The sequence below is a fragment of the Mastomys coucha genome, unplaced genomic scaffold, assembly GCF_008632895.1.
Source record: "Mastomys coucha isolate ucsf_1 unplaced genomic scaffold, UCSF_Mcou_1 pScaffold18, whole genome shotgun sequence".
Lineage (NCBI taxonomy): Eukaryota > Metazoa > Chordata > Mammalia > Rodentia > Muridae > Mastomys > Mastomys coucha.
The window spans coordinates 18,972,429-18,993,943 of record NW_022196900.1 but is presented as its reverse complement, the minus strand read 5'-3'; the positions used below and the strand labels follow the sequence as shown (position 1 = coordinate 18,993,943).

The 21,515-nt window shown below is 42.3% G+C and overlaps 1 protein-coding gene across 1 annotated transcript in view; it reads left to right on the top strand.

The window, feature by feature from the left end:
- Window positions 1-21,515, top strand: part of Svep1 (sushi, von Willebrand factor type A, EGF and pentraxin domain containing 1) — a 182,408-nt gene that overhangs the window by 25,829 nt on the left and 135,064 nt on the right. Inside the window, exons 2-3 of the mRNA XM_031377490.1 lie at window positions 2,277-2,532; window positions 5,693-5,869. Coding sequence (XP_031233350.1) covers window positions 2,277-2,532; window positions 5,693-5,869 — 433 coding nt within the window. The remainder of the gene's footprint in view (window positions 1-2,276; window positions 2,533-5,692; window positions 5,870-21,515) is intronic.

Here is a 21,515-nt window from a genome sequence, read left to right as displayed (position 1 = left end):
ATGGGTCATGCTAAGCATGTGTTTTACCCCCTGCCCAGAATTTTTCTTTGAGATGCCATTCCTCCATATGAGGAAACAAGGCTGGCCATGTATGGACGTCCAGCAAAACCCAATACCAGAAGTTTCTAATACTTCCTGAGTCATGCTTAGAATTCTTCTTCTACTCTCCTTTTGCAAAGCTACCTGCGGGAAGCTCACCCCTCAGCTCTCTGCACTTCCATTTTCTGAGTTGCACAATGGCCTTATTCATGGCCATGCCGCCATCTGAACATCCAAATGCAGAGAGGACCTGTGACCCTCAGTTCCTCGGGAGATGTCTGTCTGTCATCTCCTCTGTGACTCAGTTGGGTGTGTAGAGACTTCAGAGTCTCACACAAGCTTATAACATCTGTTCTCTTGTCTTTCCCCTCCCCTTATCCCCAGAGGCTCTTCCTGGAGCTTAGAAAAGTCTCACATTTGTCACATATTCATCCCAGACCTCTTGTCCTTCATCAAGTCCTTCATCTTGTCCTTCATCATCTTTTTAAATTGTAAAAACCAAAACCTTGAAGGCTGTTGATTGAGGTCACGGTGTGTATTTGAGGAATGTCTCTTAACACTGTGTATGCTATTTTGCCACTCACACACAGACATACACACACAGAGAGAGACACTGAAACACACAAGCACAGAGACACACACACAGACACACAGACACACATATACATACTCCTAGACATCCACACAGACACACATATCCACATAGACACATACACACAGACACACATATACAAAGACACACATAGACACCAACACAGACACACACCTATACACAGACACAGAGAGAGACATTGAAGCACACAAGCAGAGACACACACAGAGACACATATACAAAGATATACATAATAGACACCCACACAGACATACACCCACCCACAGATACACGCATACACACACACACACACACACACACACACACACACACACACACACACACACAGCCTTCTGTGCCTGATTTTCTAAGCTCCCATTAGATTTAGCCCCCTTTATTGTGCTTGAATCTTGAGGACTGCGGTGGTGACACACTTAAAACCACCTCTTCTCAAACTGCGGGTCCTCTATCTAGATAGTTTCTGGAGTCCTTTTTAGTTTGATTTTCTTTAAATTCAGGTTTGGCAGCTTTAGTTACAGCTCACAGTAGCAAAGTTTAGGTAAAAATAATTTGATTTTAAGCAGTTCCATTAAGCAAATAGTGATAGACTTTCATTTATACGGATACTGAGCTTAGAGTCTGAAATAAATAGGCCCGTGAATCTAGTCCCTTAAGTAAGTGGAACTGAACATACCTTTCAAATCTTATCTTGTTTTGATTTTGACAACATGCCGGGTATAACTGTTGCTATCCTGGTCTGCCTTCTGAAACTACACAGTGGCCTCTCTCATAATTGCTTAATAACCATGCTACCTCCAAAGAACTTGCTAGAAGTTGTATCCCACCACTTCCTTGCCTTCTCAAGTAATCCTAATGAAAAGTCAGGAAGGAAATTGGGTGGCAATGCCAGGTCACACCTGGAGTTCCTGCGCCTTTGGATCTGATATTGTAAAGCATCATTGGCAACGAGGTGTTAAAAGCTTGCCTGCTTTTGTTCACAGTGAAGGAATTACAGCACTTGGTAAAACAGACTGACCTGTCCTAAAACAATAAAGCTCAAATGTCAGGCTTCGTGAATCCATGTTTTCTCATGCAGATAGGATGCTGCCAAAACCTGCTAATTTTATGTGAATCCTGGGTGGTCCAAAAAGATGAAGCATTGGATCAATTCTACATTTTTGAAGGAGTCGTGGAAAAACAAATATAGGAAGGAGGTCAGCCATCATAAGTCCTGGAAAAGACATGTCCTGATAAAATTTTATTCTAGGGTGTCTAATGGTGGTTTACATAGAAAGACATAGAGAGAGAGATGCAATGTAGATGCATAAAACTCAAGGTTAGTTCATGTTTCCAGGTCTGGAGAATGGATAGATTAGCTTGACAGGAAGTGGCAATTAGTGTGTCAAAGTCATCCTGTAAACCTTTGTTCTCCATCAGCAAGCTCAGTGGAGATGAGGATGATGGTGACGATGACACATTTTAAATGGTTTTGAGGTTCATTGTGCATCCATGAAGCCATTGCAGATCCCAGTCTGTGCCTGCTTCTGCTTTCCTCTCACTGACCAGTGTTTCTCAAGTACTGCCTTAGCCAGGAAACAGAGCGGAGCCTTCCTCTCACCCTCGGATCTTCTCTGTGTCTTTACAGCAAATCCTTCGTCACTCTAGAGAAAACTCCACCAAAGTCATATTTCTCATCACCGATGGCTATTCTAACGGCGGAGACCCCAGACCTATTGCAGCATCGCTGCGGGACTTCGGAGTGGAGATCTTCACGTTCGGGATTTGGCAGGGGAATATCCGGGAATTGAATGACATGGCTTCCACCCCGAAGGAAGAACACTGCTACCTGCTCCACAGTTTTGAAGAATTTGAGGCTTTAGCTCGCAGGGCGTTGCATGAAGGTAAGAGAAGCTAATAGGGTTACAGGTACCTTGAAATGCTTGTCTCTCCCCCCTACCCCGCTCCCCTTTCATTGCATGAAACTCATTGAAGAGTGACTTCAAACCATTGCGCTGCTCTTGGAGGAGCATGAGGCTTGTGAGTGCTTTGGGTGTCAGGAGAGACTCTGAACTGCCCGGAGATGGCATGCTGATCTGGCAGCAACCTTGTTTTGCTTCGTTTCTTAACAGCTGCGATGCATTTCCCTAGAACATCCATATGTTCCCACCTAGATCCATGGGATGAATTGAGGTGTGTTTGGAGGCCACACACAGAGTGGGAAGCCGTGACTGAGATCACATTCACAGCTATCTGGACAGATGAAGTAAACATTCTGAGACAGAAGCATCGAATCTCACCAGAATGTTTCCAGAAATACACAGGAAGATAGGATGCTGACTACTTAACACACGTCTTGCCCTGACACCTTGGAGATAAACGGCTTTTGTTATAAGAACATCAGCCCTAATGGGGGGGGGCGGATTAGCAAGTGCCCTTCATCGGTGGTCTCAACTCACCGTGTATAAGAATGTTTAATTGTACGATTCTTAGTTAGATGAACTTGCCTGCTGTAATATGAACCCTGAGAAAAGAATCCAAGCACATTGTGAGGCGTCGACAGGAGATTTAGCCATGTGCCAAATTGAACCCATGATCCTGGCAGGTTCTCAAGTAAAAAAAATTCAATGTAAGGCAGAAATCATAACAATAAATTCAAAGAAACCGTGAGGCTCAAATGAGCCAGGTTATCCCTGATGGAATTCCAAGAGAAGAGTTTCGAGTGGACTACGAGTCTATTGCTGTGGCTTAGATTTAAATCCTAGGCCTACAACGGGTTTAATTTCTAGAAGGTAGGCCATAAAAACTCAGAATTCTTGGATTTGTATCCTAGTTTCATCATCTGTTAAGTGAATGATCTGGAGGCAAATTATCTGTCTTTTAACACTTCTTAGGGTTCTGGTCAATGAAAGTGGTACTTACTTCTCAGGCTCATTATAGGGATCAAGTAGTTTAAGGCATAAAAATCAATTAGAAAATCACTGATGAGACCTGAAACATTATTGGGTAAAAAGTGCCTGCTGCTAAGACCTACAACCTCAGTCAGATCCCCAGGACTCCTACGGTGAAAAGAGGGATCCAGTGTGTGCCCACATACACTGACTAAGTAAATACAACAAAGAGGAAATCACTGAATGCACTTATAAAGGCCCAATGTCTACTTTTATTGCACTTAATTACTTATTAAATATAAACAGTAATGGGTTATTTGTTATCAATTGCTTCAGGCAATCAAGTATGGGTTTCAATCTTTTCTCCTCATCCAAAATAGGAGTTACATAATAATATGTACCACAGATTTCTGAAGAGGAAGAAATCTTCACATCTTGCCGAGGCTTCATTGTCTAGCATGTGGTCAGAGGGAACAGCAGCCCTTTTGTTTGTTTGTTTGTTTGTTTGTTTCTCCTTTCTTAAAGAGAGTGGTGTGCTATCTGGGGAAACAGGGAGGCTACATTTCGGGTAGTGGGCATTACTAATTGTGAGTATGAACTTCTGGGTGTTGTGACTTCTAGATGTGCTGGATCAAATGAATCACTAGTCAAATCATTCCTCTGTCTTTTGGGACAATTGCTTCTGCCCTAAATTGAGTTGGTGCAGAAATAAGAGCAGGCAGGGCTTTCCAGGAAAAGGTTGTTTTGCTAGCGCACACTAGGACTTCATGGAAGGTGTCGCCTTTAATACACTAAACTCACATCTAGAATATGTCAGACTTGGGTTGGCTCTCTAGGGTTGGTAAGAAGATGCTCCACATTTACTAAAAAAAAAATACAACCACATGAGGGGTGAGCCCAATGACCTCTCCTCCGTACTTTTCTACTTGGAGGGACCCACTCTCAGCCTTCAGACATTGATGTTTCTGAATACTCTCAGTAGCCCCAGGCTGCAGAACAGATTTCCACTTACTTATCCCTCCACTTACCACTCTCCTGGGCCAGAATGCTACTGTACCAGCATTGCTGGCCAGGCTTTGCTTGCTCCCTAAGGTTCTCTGGAGCAAACAAACCTCTGGTCCAGTTTCTCAGCACTAATTCCCAGGGACCTCTGTGTAAACCTTTCACCCATAGCACTGGCTCTGGGCTTGAGGTGCCTTTCTTTGAGGCTCAGTCTCCCCTAATTTCCGTCCCTCGTTGCCGGGCAGACGTTTCCCATTTGAGACCATCTCTCATCTCCTTCCCAGATCTTCCTCTGCAGGCTGTTTGCTCTGCCAACAGTCACCCACTTGCATTCTTACTCGGGGCCCAGCCCTGTATCTGGACGTAGTAGCCTGACCCGAGCACTGGAATTCAGTCTAAGATTTTCTAACTTCTTCAGCTGGAGACAGAGACTAATCACTTGCTCCATTCCAGGCCATCCATCCAGGCTCAGCCTTAACCCAGCCTTAAGCCACTGTCTGAATGGCTGAACTGAAGGATTCCTGGCATGCTTTCCTCCGGCTCCTGCCTCACACACTCAGTATGGCCTCTTACTACATAACATGTGTTTCTGTGCTTACAACTAAGAAGTGGACTAGATTATGGTTTATGTTCTTAAACGTATGTGTTAATATTTTTGAATCAAACTACAGACATGATGCTCTTTATTCTAGAGTCAGTAACCCACAGGCAGCAAGCACTCTTACGCAGTGGTCAGGAGCATGGTTTGATTTCTAACTTGAACAGGATTGGGAAAGTCTGGCTACGGCTGCCTGACCTCACACAGAGGTCAGGGAATGCTGCTGGTGGAAGCCAGAGGAGTGATCTGAAGCACCAAGTGTGCTAATTGCCTGCTGCATCTGGAGATTCCGGTCTACACTGCTTCATTTCTGCCTGACCCCAAGTGGCCTGAAACACTTAGGATGAAGTCCCAGACTGAAATAACTGAATTGGCCAAAACTAACCCCCAGAGTATGTTCCTGCAAACAATACACATTCATACGTGGGTGGAGGTAGGGAACAGTGGGAAACAGACAGATGAGAAGGGCTTTCTTTCCTCCAGTTTGCTCTTGATTTGTAATGACTAGATAAATGTAACAATCAACTGTTCATATATTTTTTTAAATTGCCTCATATCTTTTGTTCTTGATAGATCTACCTTCTGGGAGTTTTATCCAAGAGGATATGGCCCACTGCTCTTATCTCTGTGAGGCTGGGAAAGACTGCTGTGACAGAATGGCCAGCTGCAAATGTGGGACACACACGGGTCAATTTGAATGCATCTGTGAGAAGGGCTATTATGGGAAAGGTCTGCAGTACGAGTGCACAGGTGAGTCTCTGGTGTGAGCACACCTGTATCAGTCGTCCATTGCTGTGTAATAAATAAGCCTGGAACTTCATGGCTTCAAAAGTGTTTATGACTGCTCATGAGTCTACCAAGCCACTCCTTTGGTCTCCACGATCCCGACATCCGCTGTGTGGTGGTTAGGCGTTCAGGATCTCAAGTGGGTTCTCTGAGAGGTTTTGGAGTTGGCTGAATGTAGACTTGTCTAAAATGATGTTTTATGAGAGAAGGGCATCTGTCTGATATGAGACTTCTCATAATCCATTAGGCTGGCCTGTGCTTGTTGAGGGAGTGGTGGTGGATGAGCACTGACAGGATAAAAACTGAGAGCTTGCAAGGTCTCAGAACTTGGAGAAGATTGGAAGTGTTTTTATCTGTAGTTACCCTGACTTCTAGGTGCCTAAAGCTAAAATATGCCTCAGTCTCCATGTCGTTGAAGCCAGTGGAATTCTGGTCCCTGGTCTACAAATACTTGTCAGGTGATCACAAATCCAGCAGCATAATCCTGATGACCTTTTAGCTTGTCACAAAGCTCCACCAAAGGAAATGAGAAGGTTCTAAAAGTGGCGCCATTGAAAATAGAACTCACTTCCACTTCTCTACCATTCCTGAGAAGACCTTAAAAGTCAATCATGAGATGTTCTCAGGGGTCCTGTGCTCTGCACCATATTATGTTAGGTATAACTAACATTTATAAGTAGTCTGTCAATTTTCTGTATAGGATTATGTCCTTGCTTATACTGATTTTTAACCTAAAATAATAGCTTCCAAGTTTCTATGATACGTTCTTTGGGAAACTATATCCACAGAATTTGCTTCCCACTGAGACCACATAGGAACAGGGGGTCTGATTTCCTCTGTAATACAAGGTTGCTCCCTTTTTTTAATTCATGGAGCACGGTTTTGCTCTGGCATCTGGTTGGGAGGCACAGGCTGCATCGCAGACGCATGAGTTTCCCCTGTAGCTGCTATTCTTGTTTGGTCATTTCTTCCTCTATTGTTGTGGGACATTGCCTCTGTGCCATTGTGTAACTCTCTCTTGTTCGGATTATTCCTCCTCTTACCTCCCTTCATATCTCCTGCCTCCCCTGGTTCTGATGCCAGATGGCAGACACATCCTTGCCAGGTCTGACCATCCGTGTTCACCCAGCAGAACTGCTACTCTCCTTGGCCCCATTCCCACCCCACCCAGCAGGCTTTTCCACTTAAGCAGAAGGGGAAGAAAGATCAACCCATCGGCCTCCTGGCTGGCATAGAGCCTTCTCTTGATTTTCCCTTCTCTCAAATCTTCCCACACTCTCGTCAACAGCCCAGCTTGGCACTCTCCACAACACCCCCTCCCTTACCCCTTCCATCCTAACCTAACAAACACAGGCAGAAAATCTCATTTTTGTTGCTTGATGCTGTGTGGTCAGTGTGTCTGCCTTCCATGTGGTCCTAGACTGAACCGTTCCCTGCCACCAAACTGTTGTTATCACTGTGGCTGCCTGGTGGGATCAGTCACTGTGGGCCACAGTCCCCATTGCTTTGAGGCACTAGAATCTTGCATCCCACAGTATAAGCTGCAGGTGGCAGTTCACAACCCTCTGTGCCTGCTGGGAACTGAAGGCTGAAAGGAACAGCAGTCTACAACATGGAGCTGCCATTGGAGTGTCAACAAAAGGGATTGGAGACCTTCTGCTGTTCTCTCCCTCCAAGACCATTCACAGAAAGATTAGTTTTTAATCCATTCTCTTGAATTTGTAAGCCTCCATTTGACGCTTTCTGACAGTGAAGACCAAAATCAGATATAGTTAAATATGCATTTTGTCATCTTCAGCTATTGATTTTAAGTGATAAAGGCAAGTAGGATTCAAACTCTGCGATACACACTGTGGCTTTGCTTCGTTGGATGGGAACACTCGTGGGTGGCTGCTCTGGCCCAAGAGAAAATGAACTGAGAGAAAAGTAACAGGGGTCTTCTGACAGCATGAGAGACTCCAGGACAGACTTGTCTTTCCAAAAGGCAGAGAGACATAATAGGTCTGCAGTATCCAGTACTGAAAACTTGAGGGGAAGAAAGGCCTTTTAGAATTTTTGATGAAGCAGCCTGTTCAGCAGGAACCCAAAAGCATCTCATTGCCTTGGGCCTATACCCTAACCACACAGATCAATTTGTAATTACAAACTGCAATTCATGCCATCAGATACAAAGGCCCATGGTCTGAAGCTTGGGCTCCTGAGAAGGCTAGAAGTGCTCCACTGAGATTGGAAGACTGCCTGGGCTACCACTGTGCTCAATGCAGAGGACGCCAACATCCATTCTAGCATCAGAATGTTGCTGAGTGTGTGCCTTCACAGAAATATCACCTCTCAGAAGCCAGTCATTCCTTTTCTGAGCCCGAAGCAACCTTGGATGATCTGTTTTAAACCTCTCATTCTTGCAAGAGGAAACTGAGGCCTTGGAGAGATGAGCTTTTCTCAGGGCAACATGTCTAGCCATCAATAAGGCATAAAGCAAGCTAGGGTCCTGTCCTTTAAGTTCTGTGTCCCTTCTAAGATATCATGCCTCACATATTTCCTTGTATTGCTTGTCCAAGACCAGAGATATGAGGCTATGCTCAAAATATTCAAAAACATTGATATATGCATATGCATGTGTATAGGCTTAAATCTCTGCTAATTACTATCAGGTCCAAAGAGAACTCCATTTCTCCAAATTCCAGTGATTAGGCAAAAGCGAGCTCTCCTCAGAAACGTGGACAGGTCAATGTCTTTGGACTCTTAGTTTCTCTTGTAAAATGGACTTAATTATGGACACACATACATGTTTATGTCTAGGTATACAGATTTATATTCATATTATATATATATATATGGACACATATGTAGATGTGCATGTAGACAAATGCATATGTGAATAGGTGAATAGACTGTAGCACTTTAGTTGTGAAAACAAACACCGTATTGCTTCCGTTTCTAACTCTATTACTAGTCTTACGGTCTTCATCCTTAACCCTCCATAGACATTTGGATTGTAGTGATGATGATGGCAATGTTAATGTTGAGGTGGCAACTTAATAACTGATAACAATATTAAGCACTAGATGCAAGATATCCTTTTTGAACATTACAATACATCAACTAATTTAACTCTCAAGTATTGGTCCATTTCAGAGAAGAAGAACTGAAAACTTGAGAGGTCAAGTAATTTTGCCACAGAAACATAGCCAATAGAGATGAGGTGTGTGAATCCAAGTTATCTGGCTCTAGTGTCTCTTATCTAGTCTTAATAATAGACATTTAACAAATATATTTAGATTAAAAACATAGAGCCAAATGTGTGAACATATTGTCACATGTTTTCATCAAAGCCAGGCTAGGGTATATAGCAATATTAATGCCATATATAAAATTTTAATATTAAATTTTAAGTTAATTTATTCCTAATGAGATTGTCATTTTCAACTTACAAAATAACAGCTTCATATGGTTCAACCATGTTCAAGAAAGAAGAGGATGAGTATTGTAAGATGCAAGCCTGGTCACCACACATCCTTGTCTGGTGGTATTAAATTATGGTCCCTTCATTAGATAAGCTAAAACCCCACAGCATAATATAAAGGATTTGCATGATCCGATGCTTTCTTTACCTTTGATCTTAAAGTCAGAACTCTTACACTCTCTGAGTTCCATGCTATCTTACTCTCAGCCCTAGCCTTAGGCTTCTGCCTTCTTTTCTGAGAACAAATAACTATTGTCGTTGTGCCTATGTCATCACACTGATGGGCAGTGACTCCATGTCCTGTATGTCCAGCTGCTTCCCTTCAGACCTTATAATAAACGTTAAAGAGACCATGACCTAGAGTGCTCACACCCCATAACAAATGTTCAAGAGACAACAACATGGAGTGCTCACATAGTTCACAAAGACAATGACACAAAGTCCACACATAGTACATATAAACAATAACATGGAGTGCTCATATGCTGCACAGAGACAAAGATAAAGAGAGCTCAGACCCCATAATAAATATTCAAGAGACAACAACATGGAGTGCTCATGTAATGCACATAGACAACATAGAATGCTCACTAGTGCACATAGACAATGACATGGAGTGCTCATGCAGTGCACATAGACAATGTTGAGTGTTCACATAGTATACATAGACAACATCATGGAGTGCTCACATAATGCACATTTACTTCACACATTTCTGTGACAAAACAGACAGACAGAGCATGACCCAATGCCAGCTTCACAGAGGGATGGGTTATTTCCTATTCTAGTAGACTCATCCCCTCAAGACACGGAAGGCATGACAGCAGAAACTTAAGGCAGCTGGTCACAGAATGTCAAAGTCAGGAAGCAGAGAGTGATGGATGCTGGTGCTCAGCTCCTTATGACCTGTTTGTTCAGGGCTGGAACTCAGCCCAAGAAATGCTGTACTCTGCACTTAGAGTGGGTCTCTCGCCCTCAGTTTACCCAGCCCAGAAATTTCATCATGGACATCCCCAGAGGTTTGTTTCCATGTTAATTATAAAGTCCATCAAATCAAAACTCAATACCAATAATCACATCTGACATGTAACAAAGCCACACTGGGTTCAATCTCTGGCTTTATAAAAGTCCTGAGAAGGGGAAATTAGTAAAAACTTAACTTTGATATCAAAATATTCTGGACAAAACTCATAATTGAAACCAGAGACATCTGTATTTTTTTTTCTTTGCCTGCCTCACCACCACCAAATCCCCTGTCCAAAAGCATGTGAGCATGTGGCACAGCACATTTATTTTTTACAATGTGGTTGGTATATTTGAAACAAAAACATTTATATTTGGTTGGCCCTTGTCAACAATAAATTAAATGCAACATACAACAGATTTGCTAGGATAGCCATTTTAAGATGGATAGATCATCAAATCAGTTTCAAACAGCCAGGGAACTCTTGTAAATCCAAGTGGTTGCAGCTGTTCTGGATTCCCCAGGGGAGGATGAGAGGCATGGAGTACAGGGCCAATAGGCATCTTGAGGATACTGCTTCTTTCCAGAGACTGTCTATTTCAGTAAATGTGGAATGAACCAACTGAAATCGTACATCCATTTGGGCCTATGTAACGTGAACAAAGTTCTAGCTACATTATATTTTCTCAGAGGGGGATGCATATAACTCCCCTGCACATACACACACACACACACACACACACACACACACACACATACACACACACATACACACACATATACACACATACACACACACATACACACACACACACACACACACAGTTTCCTTCTGTATAAATATTATGCCATTCCTTTGGAAAGAGAGGACAAAGAATTCTAGAAATTCTTGCATGAAAACAAAAACATTTGGAAATCTTGTCCTCTGAACAGAGCTTAGCTGTTCTCTTCTCCTACCCCCCGGAAAGGATCCCCAGTGGTACTTAGTGATGGATTTATAAGGTGTAAGGAATGTGTGCGAGGAATTCCTCTCTGCTTTTTATGAGAGAACACTGCTAGTATGTAGACACAGCTTCCTGTCAGCTCAAGGGGAATGTTTGTACCTGCTGCCTAGAACAAGCTGGTTTGCTCTGGTTTCCACTCAGTGGGGTGGGTGATCAGCCCTGAGGGGTACTTTCCAGGCAGTCACAATGATGTAGCAATAAAGCACACACAATCAGACTGTGAGAGTATGTATTGGTATGTATTAGTTCGCTTTCTGTTGTTATAATGGAATACCAAGACCAAAAACATCTTACTGAAGAAATATTTTACTTTGGCTTAGGATTGCACAGAGAGAGGCGGGGAGAAGTGGACTTGGGTGTGTATGGGGGGGGGGAATGGTAGTCAATGGCAGAAGTGGGAGATCCTATCTTTATCCATATACAGGAAATGGTGGTGGAAGGCTGGCAGGAAGTAGAACAAGGTAAAGCTCTAAAATCTCAAAGCCTGACCCTCAATGGCAAACTTCTAATAGGCTGTACCTTCCAGAAGAATCCATAACCACAGCAAACAGCGCTACTGACTGGCATCCAAGTGTAACACATGAGTCTATGAGGATGTTCTCATTCAAGCCACCATAGGTAGGATGTATCATTAAAAACTCTAAGGACAGTGCACTTTACTCTGTAGAAATATACATAGCAACCTACCCAGCAACTTAAAACTTTCAAGAAAGGAATCGCAACCAGTAATTCTGCTTTCCATTGTAAAACAAAACTTCCCCTCCCCAGCTCCATGGCAAGTGGTTCTTTCCATTTACAATGACAAGGAGACAAATGAAAGCATTTAAAATCTGCTAAGCTGTGCTGTCACGCATTTCGGATCACGTGCCAAAATATTGAAAAAGCTGTGTATCCCCGATTGATTTTCAAGTAGTTGGCTAAAATTTATCAACAGGACTAAAGGACCAAAGTTAAAAGTGGGCAGCAGAAATAGGAAGAGGGACAAAGAGATTCAGCAGATCCCACAAGACACTCCTGCTGATGCAAGGTCAAACTTCAAACAAGGATGTGCACATTCAAGCAGCCATAGCCAAGGCATGGTCCTGCTCACTCTTGACCCACCATCATCGGGGCTTCATGCTGAAAGGTGGTCTAAGAAGTTGTGAAAATTATGTATCCTTTGTGAGGAGACAAGTACCCCCTCTGGCTGGAGCCTTCTCCTCCCAGCAGGAGATTACTAGGCAAATTCCCATTTCTCTGGCATCTATTAATTTAATAGTCTGATAACACGATTGAGATCCAAGTGTCTCTGTAGAATATCTTCATTTCTGCCAGGCCTGTTGCAAGCTGTGTTATGCTGCTGGGTTTGAATTCTTGGAGTTCCTCCTAACTTACATGCCAAAGGTGACATCAGTTATCTGTCATCAGAAAAGTGCTATTAATGGCTGATCAGCTGATAATTCCTTTGGGTCTCTTCTCAACTTCATTGAAATGGAGGAACTGGAAAACATTTAAGTTATGAAATGAGCTGGTGTTGTGTTATTATTGGCATTGTGCTCTCAACTTTTGAGAAGGCTCCAACAGGTTTTTCTCAGTGTCCTAACAGGCTGCCTCTTTGTGTCACTCTTGCCAGGTTAAGTCCTGGAATTCTGCTGTGCAGCAAGTTCCAGGGTTGAGGTAGGGCTTCGGGGGCCTTGTTTACTGAGTTAAAAGGGGGGTGACCATCCACTGTGGTAACAGGGAAGGAAACGGCAAACAACCAGTGAATTCACCCTCTAGATCAGTTTTGTAAAGGTGACTTAGTGAATCTATTTTGAGAGAGCAATGAACCAGACATCACAGCACTATCTATAGTCTGAAAGAGTGGGACCACAAGAAGTCTCCATTGAAGAGAAACATCTTGATGGTTAGCGTCAGTTTCTTATGACCACTTTCATGGGTAATTTCAGTTGCCAACTTGGGGAGAGGGAACCTCAGGTTAGGAATTGCTTGCAGCTGATTGGCCTGTAAGTATATCTATGGAAGTATTTTCTTCATTGCTAATCAATGTAGGAGGGGCCAGCTCACTGTGGGCAGTGTCATTCCTAGGCAGGTGAGCCTTGGCTATATGAAGAAAGGTAGATGAACGGGGGGCCTAGAAACAAGCCAGTAAGCAGCATTTCTCCCAGGCGGTCTCTGCTTCAGTTCCTGACTCTAGGTTCCTGGCTTGAGCTCATACTGGAACTCTTAACTCAAGCTTTGAACATGATGGGCTGCAACCTGTAAGCTAAAATAAGCCCTTGTATCCCCCAGGTTGTTTTTTTGGTCATCGTTTTATCAGGTCAGCAAAAAGCAAGCTAGATCAGAGTTTACTGACATGCAATGAATGCTAAGAGAAGGATAGCCCAGAGGGCTATCTAGGAGATCAGTGTGAGACACTGTGTAGTCACGTAATATTAAGGTGGTGCAGTGTAGGCCATGCAAGCAAGGGCAGTTCTCCATGAACAAAGTTCAGTCTTGGTCCAAAAAATGGAGTGTCAATGGGCTCTGGGCTGCAGCTTTGTCATGTTATGTTACAAAATTCCATGAGGGATAGATGGTGATTCCTGGACCATGCTTGTGAAGATTCCTGATGGAGACTACTTCTGTTTCCTGGCATCTCATTAATAGCCCTACCTCCACAGGAAGGATGCATTTCTTTTGAAAAAAATGGGAGACAGATTGAAAGCTGAAGGGTCATAGATGGGGGTTCAAGTGGAAACTGGGATAGATTACTGGGGCCATAGGGCTTATTAGAAGACGTATTAATGCCATAGACAGAGAGACAATAGCATGGTAGGGACTCTAAAGATAGTACAGGCTCCAACACCAGTGTCAGGATGGAGGGGACTTGGAAGCAAAGAAATTGGAGCCCATTGGCAGAAGTGAGGGGAGTTTTACAGCACATGGCTGTCTCGAGACACTGATTCCCAGGCAGGAGTCAGGGGGTCCGAAGCAGCATGTGTGGCTACCAATACCCATTAGATATAAGCCCTAGCATCTGGGGAGTCTGTTAGCTAAGGATTCAGGACTTACCCTAGTAGGGTGCCTGTGGGTGTCTATGAGATGGGAAGGGCAGCTGCTGTAGTACTGTGTCGCAAGCAGCAGCTAGATTCTAACACTGCATTCTTACATCTCAGTCTTTGTTTATATTTAGAAATAAATAGGGGAATGGTATTACAGGCTAATGATGGGGAGGGGAGGGCACAAATGATAGTGGGTGTTGACTCGTCTGACTTCTAAAGTGGACGGAGATGAATATGAGAGCGGAGCTCCTCTTCTCCAGGGGTAGTCTGGTTTTAGCCTCTTGGGCAAAGACTAGCATCTGCACTTTTCAGGAGAATGTTGAGTCCAAGTAGACTGCTATGCATGATTGGTTATTTTTAGAATTTTGAAAACAACTTTTGTTAGTAAAACGACATTAAAATAAAGAACTCAGGAAGACAGTTCTGAAACACCAAATGTATGTTCTTAAATTGAACATAAATGTTTATGACCTTAGGAGTAATCATGGGTTTTATTATGCAAGTTACACTTTTGAAATATGTTCATTTACATGTTTTACTACAAAAAGATGTTGTACGTTGATACTGGCCAGTAGACTCAGAACAAAAGACAAGTTATTTATGTGGTAGCAACCTCTTCAATAACATGCAATTATTTTGAATCCTTGGCACAAACATTGGGGGGGGAGACTTAGTTGAAAGCTGCTAAATTTGCGAAAAGGCAGAAGATAAAAGATTTGGGAGGGAAAGTTTTGCCAATAAGTTTCAGTCCCTGGAAAAAAGCTAAACCCAATTTAAAGTAATATTTAATCATTGAGGGGGTAAAGGGTAGCCTATGGAAGGTGTACCCCAGGTGGCTAGCTTAAATCTCCTCCTCTCTTAATTTGAAAAGTGACTCAAGGGGTCAGTGAAATGGATCCTTGGGGTGTGAATATGGTATTGATGCATTCCATTCTTGACATTTGTATCAGTTACTTCCTGCTGTGAGAAAATACTAAGACCAAAAGCAAGTTAAAGCAGGGGTGGGGGTGGCTATTTTGACTAAGGTTAGGAGATGTGGGAGGATAGAGTTCATAATGGTGAGGAGAGTTTGACATAATGGCAGGAGCCAGAGACTGGGACATCACCTCTTCATGCATACTCAGGAAAGGGAGAGAGAGAGGGAGGTGAGAGGGGTTGAGGGGGAGGAAGTATGGTAGACTATAAGCCCTCAAATCCCACCCCTTGTTCTATAAACTTCCCAACAGCATCACCAACTGGGGACTGAGGAGACATGGGATACCCGTGGAGAATGTTTCCCACTTAAACCACCACACCACTAATAATTCTTCTAATAGACTCCATACCACCAACAGTTGCCTCAGTGTCTCCTTGAGAAAGTCCTCAGACAGCTGTGGATAGCTGCTTCAGATAGCTGTGGGCAGTTTCTTGGGCATGCCTTTTAAGGGGCATGTGAATGCTGATGTTCTAGAAATGGTCTGTGCCACTCGCCATGACTTTGCCTACTCATTTTCCTCATTTGCAAAAGAGGAAACAGTTCTAGAGAATTCAAGAAACTTTCTTAGAGACATACCACTATAGAAGGTGGATTTCACGCTCTGCGCAGAGGGACCAGCAAGAAGGAAGACAGAATAGACAGTGGGCAGAGAGTCTCTATGCAGGAAAACATTCTCCATGGTAACAATGGAGCTTGTGCATGGAGGCCACTGCAGAGAAAAACACTTCAACGGAATAAGAATGGACAGTGTGCAAAGAGAGACCTTTGTGCTGACCTACATGTGTAGACAGGCTTATCAATATTTCCTAAAGTTTCTGGAACTGACAACTTCCCTGGGAAGGTATTTTCCTATCCAGACTATTGATAGATTTATGCTGACTAATTCTTTGTTCATTACCAGAAAGTCTCCTTCTGCCTAATGCACTGAGAATCTTTTAGCAGTAAAGATAATGTCTGTACCAAGGACCAGAGATATGACTCAGATCCCATTCATCTGACCCAGAATTACATAACAGAGTAGATTAAATAGAATTAAAGAAAAATGGATCTATATAAAAAAAATAATGCATGCTCTACCAGAAGTAAACAGAATTCCTTTAAAGGTCCCCAGCAAAGCCCTGAAGCTTCTACCTTCCTGCCTCTGTGATCTGTCACTATCCTTTTCCTGTAACAGTTCACATTCTAGGGAGAATCAATTTTACTTTCTCCTTCTTTCCATACATTATTAGTATTCCAAATACTAAGGAGATTAAATTGTAATATAGTTTTTCTCCTTTAAATTAGCATGTTGCCAGGTAAACAAGAGTTGGGGTCTTAAGCTGCTATGAGAGGGGCTCCAGCCTTGACTTCACACTTGCTGATTTCTACCTAGCTACCTACCACTGTTGTCTTCCATCTATACATAGTTTGTATGATCATTGACCATCAAAGAAATCATCATTGTGTGCTTGGGTCCATAAACTTTCTGCCTTGTTTTCTTTGTATGCCAAAGAATATAGGAAATAGAAATTGGTAAAGAAAAATGAGTTTATTCACAATTTGTCCAAACAGGGGAAGAAGAAATTCTAATTTTCTCTCTTGATACCTGTGGCCATCTTATAATTTGTAGGAAGCTTTTAGACAAGGGCTAGAGATATGCAAAATTAATGGTGCCATGTTAGTCAGAGCAAAGGGACCTGCATCCCAGGTTGCCTCTATTGTTTCTGCTCTTGCTTGCCAAATAGTTTTATAATTCAGGTCAGAGTGGAGGAAAATGAGGTCTTAAAGATCTTAAAGTGAAGAGTTTCAAGGGGCCTTGTGGAATATAAGATACCTCAGTCTAGGTCTGACAGAGTTCTTTGCCTCTGAGTTCATTCTTTTGATAAGTGCATAATAACATAATTGGGAAATTTCTGTTGGATGTTGACTTGAACCCCTTTTGCATACCAATTAAACACACTGGGATTGGTAGTGTTAATTGTCAACTTTACAGAATCTAGAATCATTTAGGGGTAGACCTCTGAGCATGCTTACAGGGAATAATTATCTTGACCATTAATTGAAGTGAAAAGATCTACCCACTGTAAATAACATCCCTTAGTTGGGATCCTGACCTGCATAGTTGGGAAAGGGAACTGAGTGACATTCATTTGTTGCTCCATGCTTATTGACGATGGATAGAATGTGACCAGGACCCTTAAGCTCCTGTGGTTGTGGCTTCCCAGTGATGGTAGACTGAAGTCTAGAACGGTGAGCCAAAATGGACTCTTTCTCACTTAAGTTACTTTGGTTATGACATTTTAGCCCATCAAGATGAAAAGAAACTACGTTACACTCTCACAAGATACTGTCAAAAGCATAGATGAACATACCTCTCTTGTCATGAGTACATTGTGTCTTTTCACAGAGTCAGGATTTATGAAGGACAAATTGCAGGGTTCAATTGTCTCATTGGTGGCAATTTTGCCAGATAGTACCATTTAATTAATATCCTTTGCCAAGTCAAATGCAAGTTATCTTATTCCTGTTTTAATTACTAATATTAACTGTCAGTTCTCATACTTCATTTCACATAGTAAATCTCTATCCCTCCCCACCATCCCACCCTGTGTCTGGGAGAGAGTTACAGAATGACTATAAAGACTTAGAGACATGGAATTTCAGAGGCCCAAGAAACCAAGGTAACTGATACCAATGTAAAGGAGTCTGTAATGGTGACATAAAGAACCACCTGGAGGTCTCTGGAAAAGTATAGCTACTGTTTTAGAGTCAAAATTTAGAGTCAAAGTTGAGCCGTAGTGTTGAATCCAGCTATAGAGGAGACAAGGAAAGACCAGGGGTAGATGAAAAAATGGGTAGATGGTCAAACAGGAGGTCTAGATGGGGCTATAGGATAGGCATACATCTGTAATAGAGTCTGCTGGGACCCAACATAACTCAAACACCAAGTCAGTGCAGATAACAAAAATTTATTGTAATCAAGCCACTACTGATCGATCAGGGCCCAGAACAGATCCAGAGCTGAACGGTGAAGGGAAGTTGTATAGCATATTTAAAGGATGAAACTATAAAGCGAGGGGGAATAGGGTGGGCTGCAACATTGTCCAATCATATTTTGAAGTTTCCACCAATCAGGATAGGAGCTGGTTCCTGGGCCTCAGAACATGAACTTAGTTTGACCCTGCCAGCAAGACAGACAAGTTGTCCTTGAGATAGCTGGACTCAGACAACTGTCTCTTTACAAGTTATCCCTGAGATGATCAGACTCAGACAACTATATTCCTTACAACAGAAGCTGTTTAACTGTTAGGAAGTCCCTAGCTGCCCTAGGGCTTAGGACTTTGAACTTAGTTTTCTTCCTATGATTAAATAGAGTCTGAGAATAAAACAGCAGTATACATCAAATGAGTATGTCGGGTCAACAGAAGGGACTGAATTGAGCTAGAGCTCCTGGGACAGTCCGCAGTCCTTGGCCTGTTGGTTCTTTGACACAAGTCAGAGGAAGCTGGTTCCATCTGAGAGTCAGATGTCCCAACTCTCTGTGTCTTGACATTTTAATATGCCATGTGTCCCTATTCACTTTCAATAATTTATACAGTACTTTAGGTTTTACTCCTGGAACTATGTCAGGTATTGATCTGTGCCACATGGGAGGTGCCAGACAGATGCCCTGCATGTGTCTACCCAGGTGCAGAGTCATCCTCTGTCCTCCAGAGGGAATGAAAAATGGCTTGTAAATGCAATATTAACAACCTAAAAACAATAGTTCAAATTAGAATAAAACAGGCTATGGTTGTTCCCTGTTCTTTTTCCATCCAGTGAAATCAGGATGTGTCTTGGAGTAACTTGTTTTGTTTTTCCTGAGCAAAATATACTTTTGCCCTTATGGATCTTGGTTTAACAGTGTTTAAGATGTGGCCAGTCATAATATATTGCCCTCAAAATGAGATATAGTGCTTATAAACATAGCCTCCAGAGAAGCTAGGTAAGCTCAGGAAGTAAACAACTCTAAGGCTTCAGGAAGTCCCTGAGGCTGACTAGATACAGTCTATCCACTTCTCTCAAAACTCGCTTAGTCAGTAAAGACTTCTCAGAGACACTTACAGACTAGGCAAGCCACTTAAAAGCAGGACCATCTGAGATGTCTAGAAGAGGGTGAGACTGATAGAGCTTCTGAAAGAGGCTCAGACCAACTGAGCTGCCTGAAAAAGAAACTTCCCATCCTTTTGAACTGCCTTAAAGTCATGCAGTGAGCTTCAGGGTTCCATCTTTTGTTAGCAGCCACCCATGCTAGAGTGAGTTTATTTTTGGTGATGCAGCTGTTGCTGTTTCCTTTCTGCTCCTGTAAGAACCCCAGCAATGCTCACTGGCTCACCACGTTGGACTTTGGTGGTGTCCTTACTTTGATCTGTTGCTGGTTCCCCATCTGGGATGAGTTGGCATTCTTCAAATCTTCCCAGGAATAGTGTCACAAAACATAAACCTACTAGGATCCACTCAGTAACGGGGTGGTGGCCAGGAAAGTTACATGGCATCTATAAAATCTAACTTCTAGTACCAGTAACACAGACAGGAAAAAAAACCCAAACCACTACAATACTGACTAATTAACTGTATGCATTAAAGTGAAATTTGCAAACACTGCTATGTCTATTTTCAAAGAGTTTAAGAAGACATATCCCAGACATATGGTGATGAGAAGGTCGGATCCTTGCTTGAGTCACATCACAGCCATTTGCACTGCAGCTTTCTCTTAAAGGATTTTTATGTTTTGTTTTGTTTTTGTTTTTCGAGACAGGATTTCTCTGTATAGCCCTGACTGTCCTGGAACTCACTCTGTAGACCAGGCTGGAACTCAGAAATCCACCTGCCTTTGCCTCCCAAGTGCTGGGATTAAAGGTGTGCGCCACCACCGCCCGGCTCACTGCAGCTTTCTCAAACTTATAATTGTGCTTACGATTGTGATGTTCCTGCTTGTGCCTTTTGGTGTCCTGTGCCTGGAATCTTTTATGTCTAATTTAATCTCATCGTCTAATCTTATGTGTCTGTTCAGCATTCACCAGTGCTCCAAAGCTCATAGCAAATACTTCTCAAACACAATACTGACTTCAAACTCTTTCTCCAAAATCTCATGGCTGACACACGTCTAGGTTTTTGGGAAAGCATTATTAGGCATGTGTCCCTTCTTCTATATTTTGTGAGTTGCTTCAGGGTGTGGTTGTACTATTTTTAACTCATTATCATTACCATGTTTTATGGCACATGAAATTGGAGTGGACATCAAATTTTTAGTGAATGAATAAATGAGTAAATGAAAAAATGAGTTGCATGTTAAGATGCTAGAACTAGGCATATGGGAACTCTGTTTGGTTCTCAATTTCCTGAGAAATTTCCATTCCTCTTATGGAGAATTGGAGGTGAACAAATCTACTGACCCTGAGCAGCCCTGGCTCAGACTCAAAGGGAGCCATCTGGAAGGCTGAGTTCAACAATAGGAAGTGGCTAATCACACATTTATCTCTTTCAAGTTATCTGGGCCCTGAGATTGCTTCCAAATTTGTTACTAATACTCTCTCCTTCTCCCTTTCCCCTTTCTCTTTCTCTCTCTGTATAGGGGTGTGTGTGTGTGTGTGTGTGTGTGTGTGTGTGTGTGTGTGTGTGTGCATTGTTTGCCTACTTTGAAAGCCTTTGATAATGTTTTAATTCACATTAAATGAGACATAGCATTCTAGGATGTCATACATTTTCATCATTTAAACAATTATTTAACAAATACACAAAGCTAAGAATGATTGCTGTATGTACCGTGAGGTTAAGAGTTAGGAGTTTCTTGTTTAGATGAGATTTACAAATCTTGTCAAAATACAGGGAAGTTATATGAAAATAAATCAACAAATTTTGAGAAAATGTTGCTTTATGTGAAATATTTATGACAAAAGGATAAAATTTCATAAATAATATGCTTTTATCATATTTTATGCTTAAAATAAAAAGAACCACCTTATTATCTGCATGTTTTGCTGTTTCCCCTTGGACAATACAAAGGAATCAACTGGAAACCCTTGATGGTAGCAGAATAGGTTTGAAAGGCAGTCAGAGAAATACATTGAAATCAGTAATTTTCTCAGAAAGAAATAGTAAGCTTAAAAATGATAGGATTCCATTAGTAGCAGTAAGAGATGTATATGCCTCCCAAGAAGA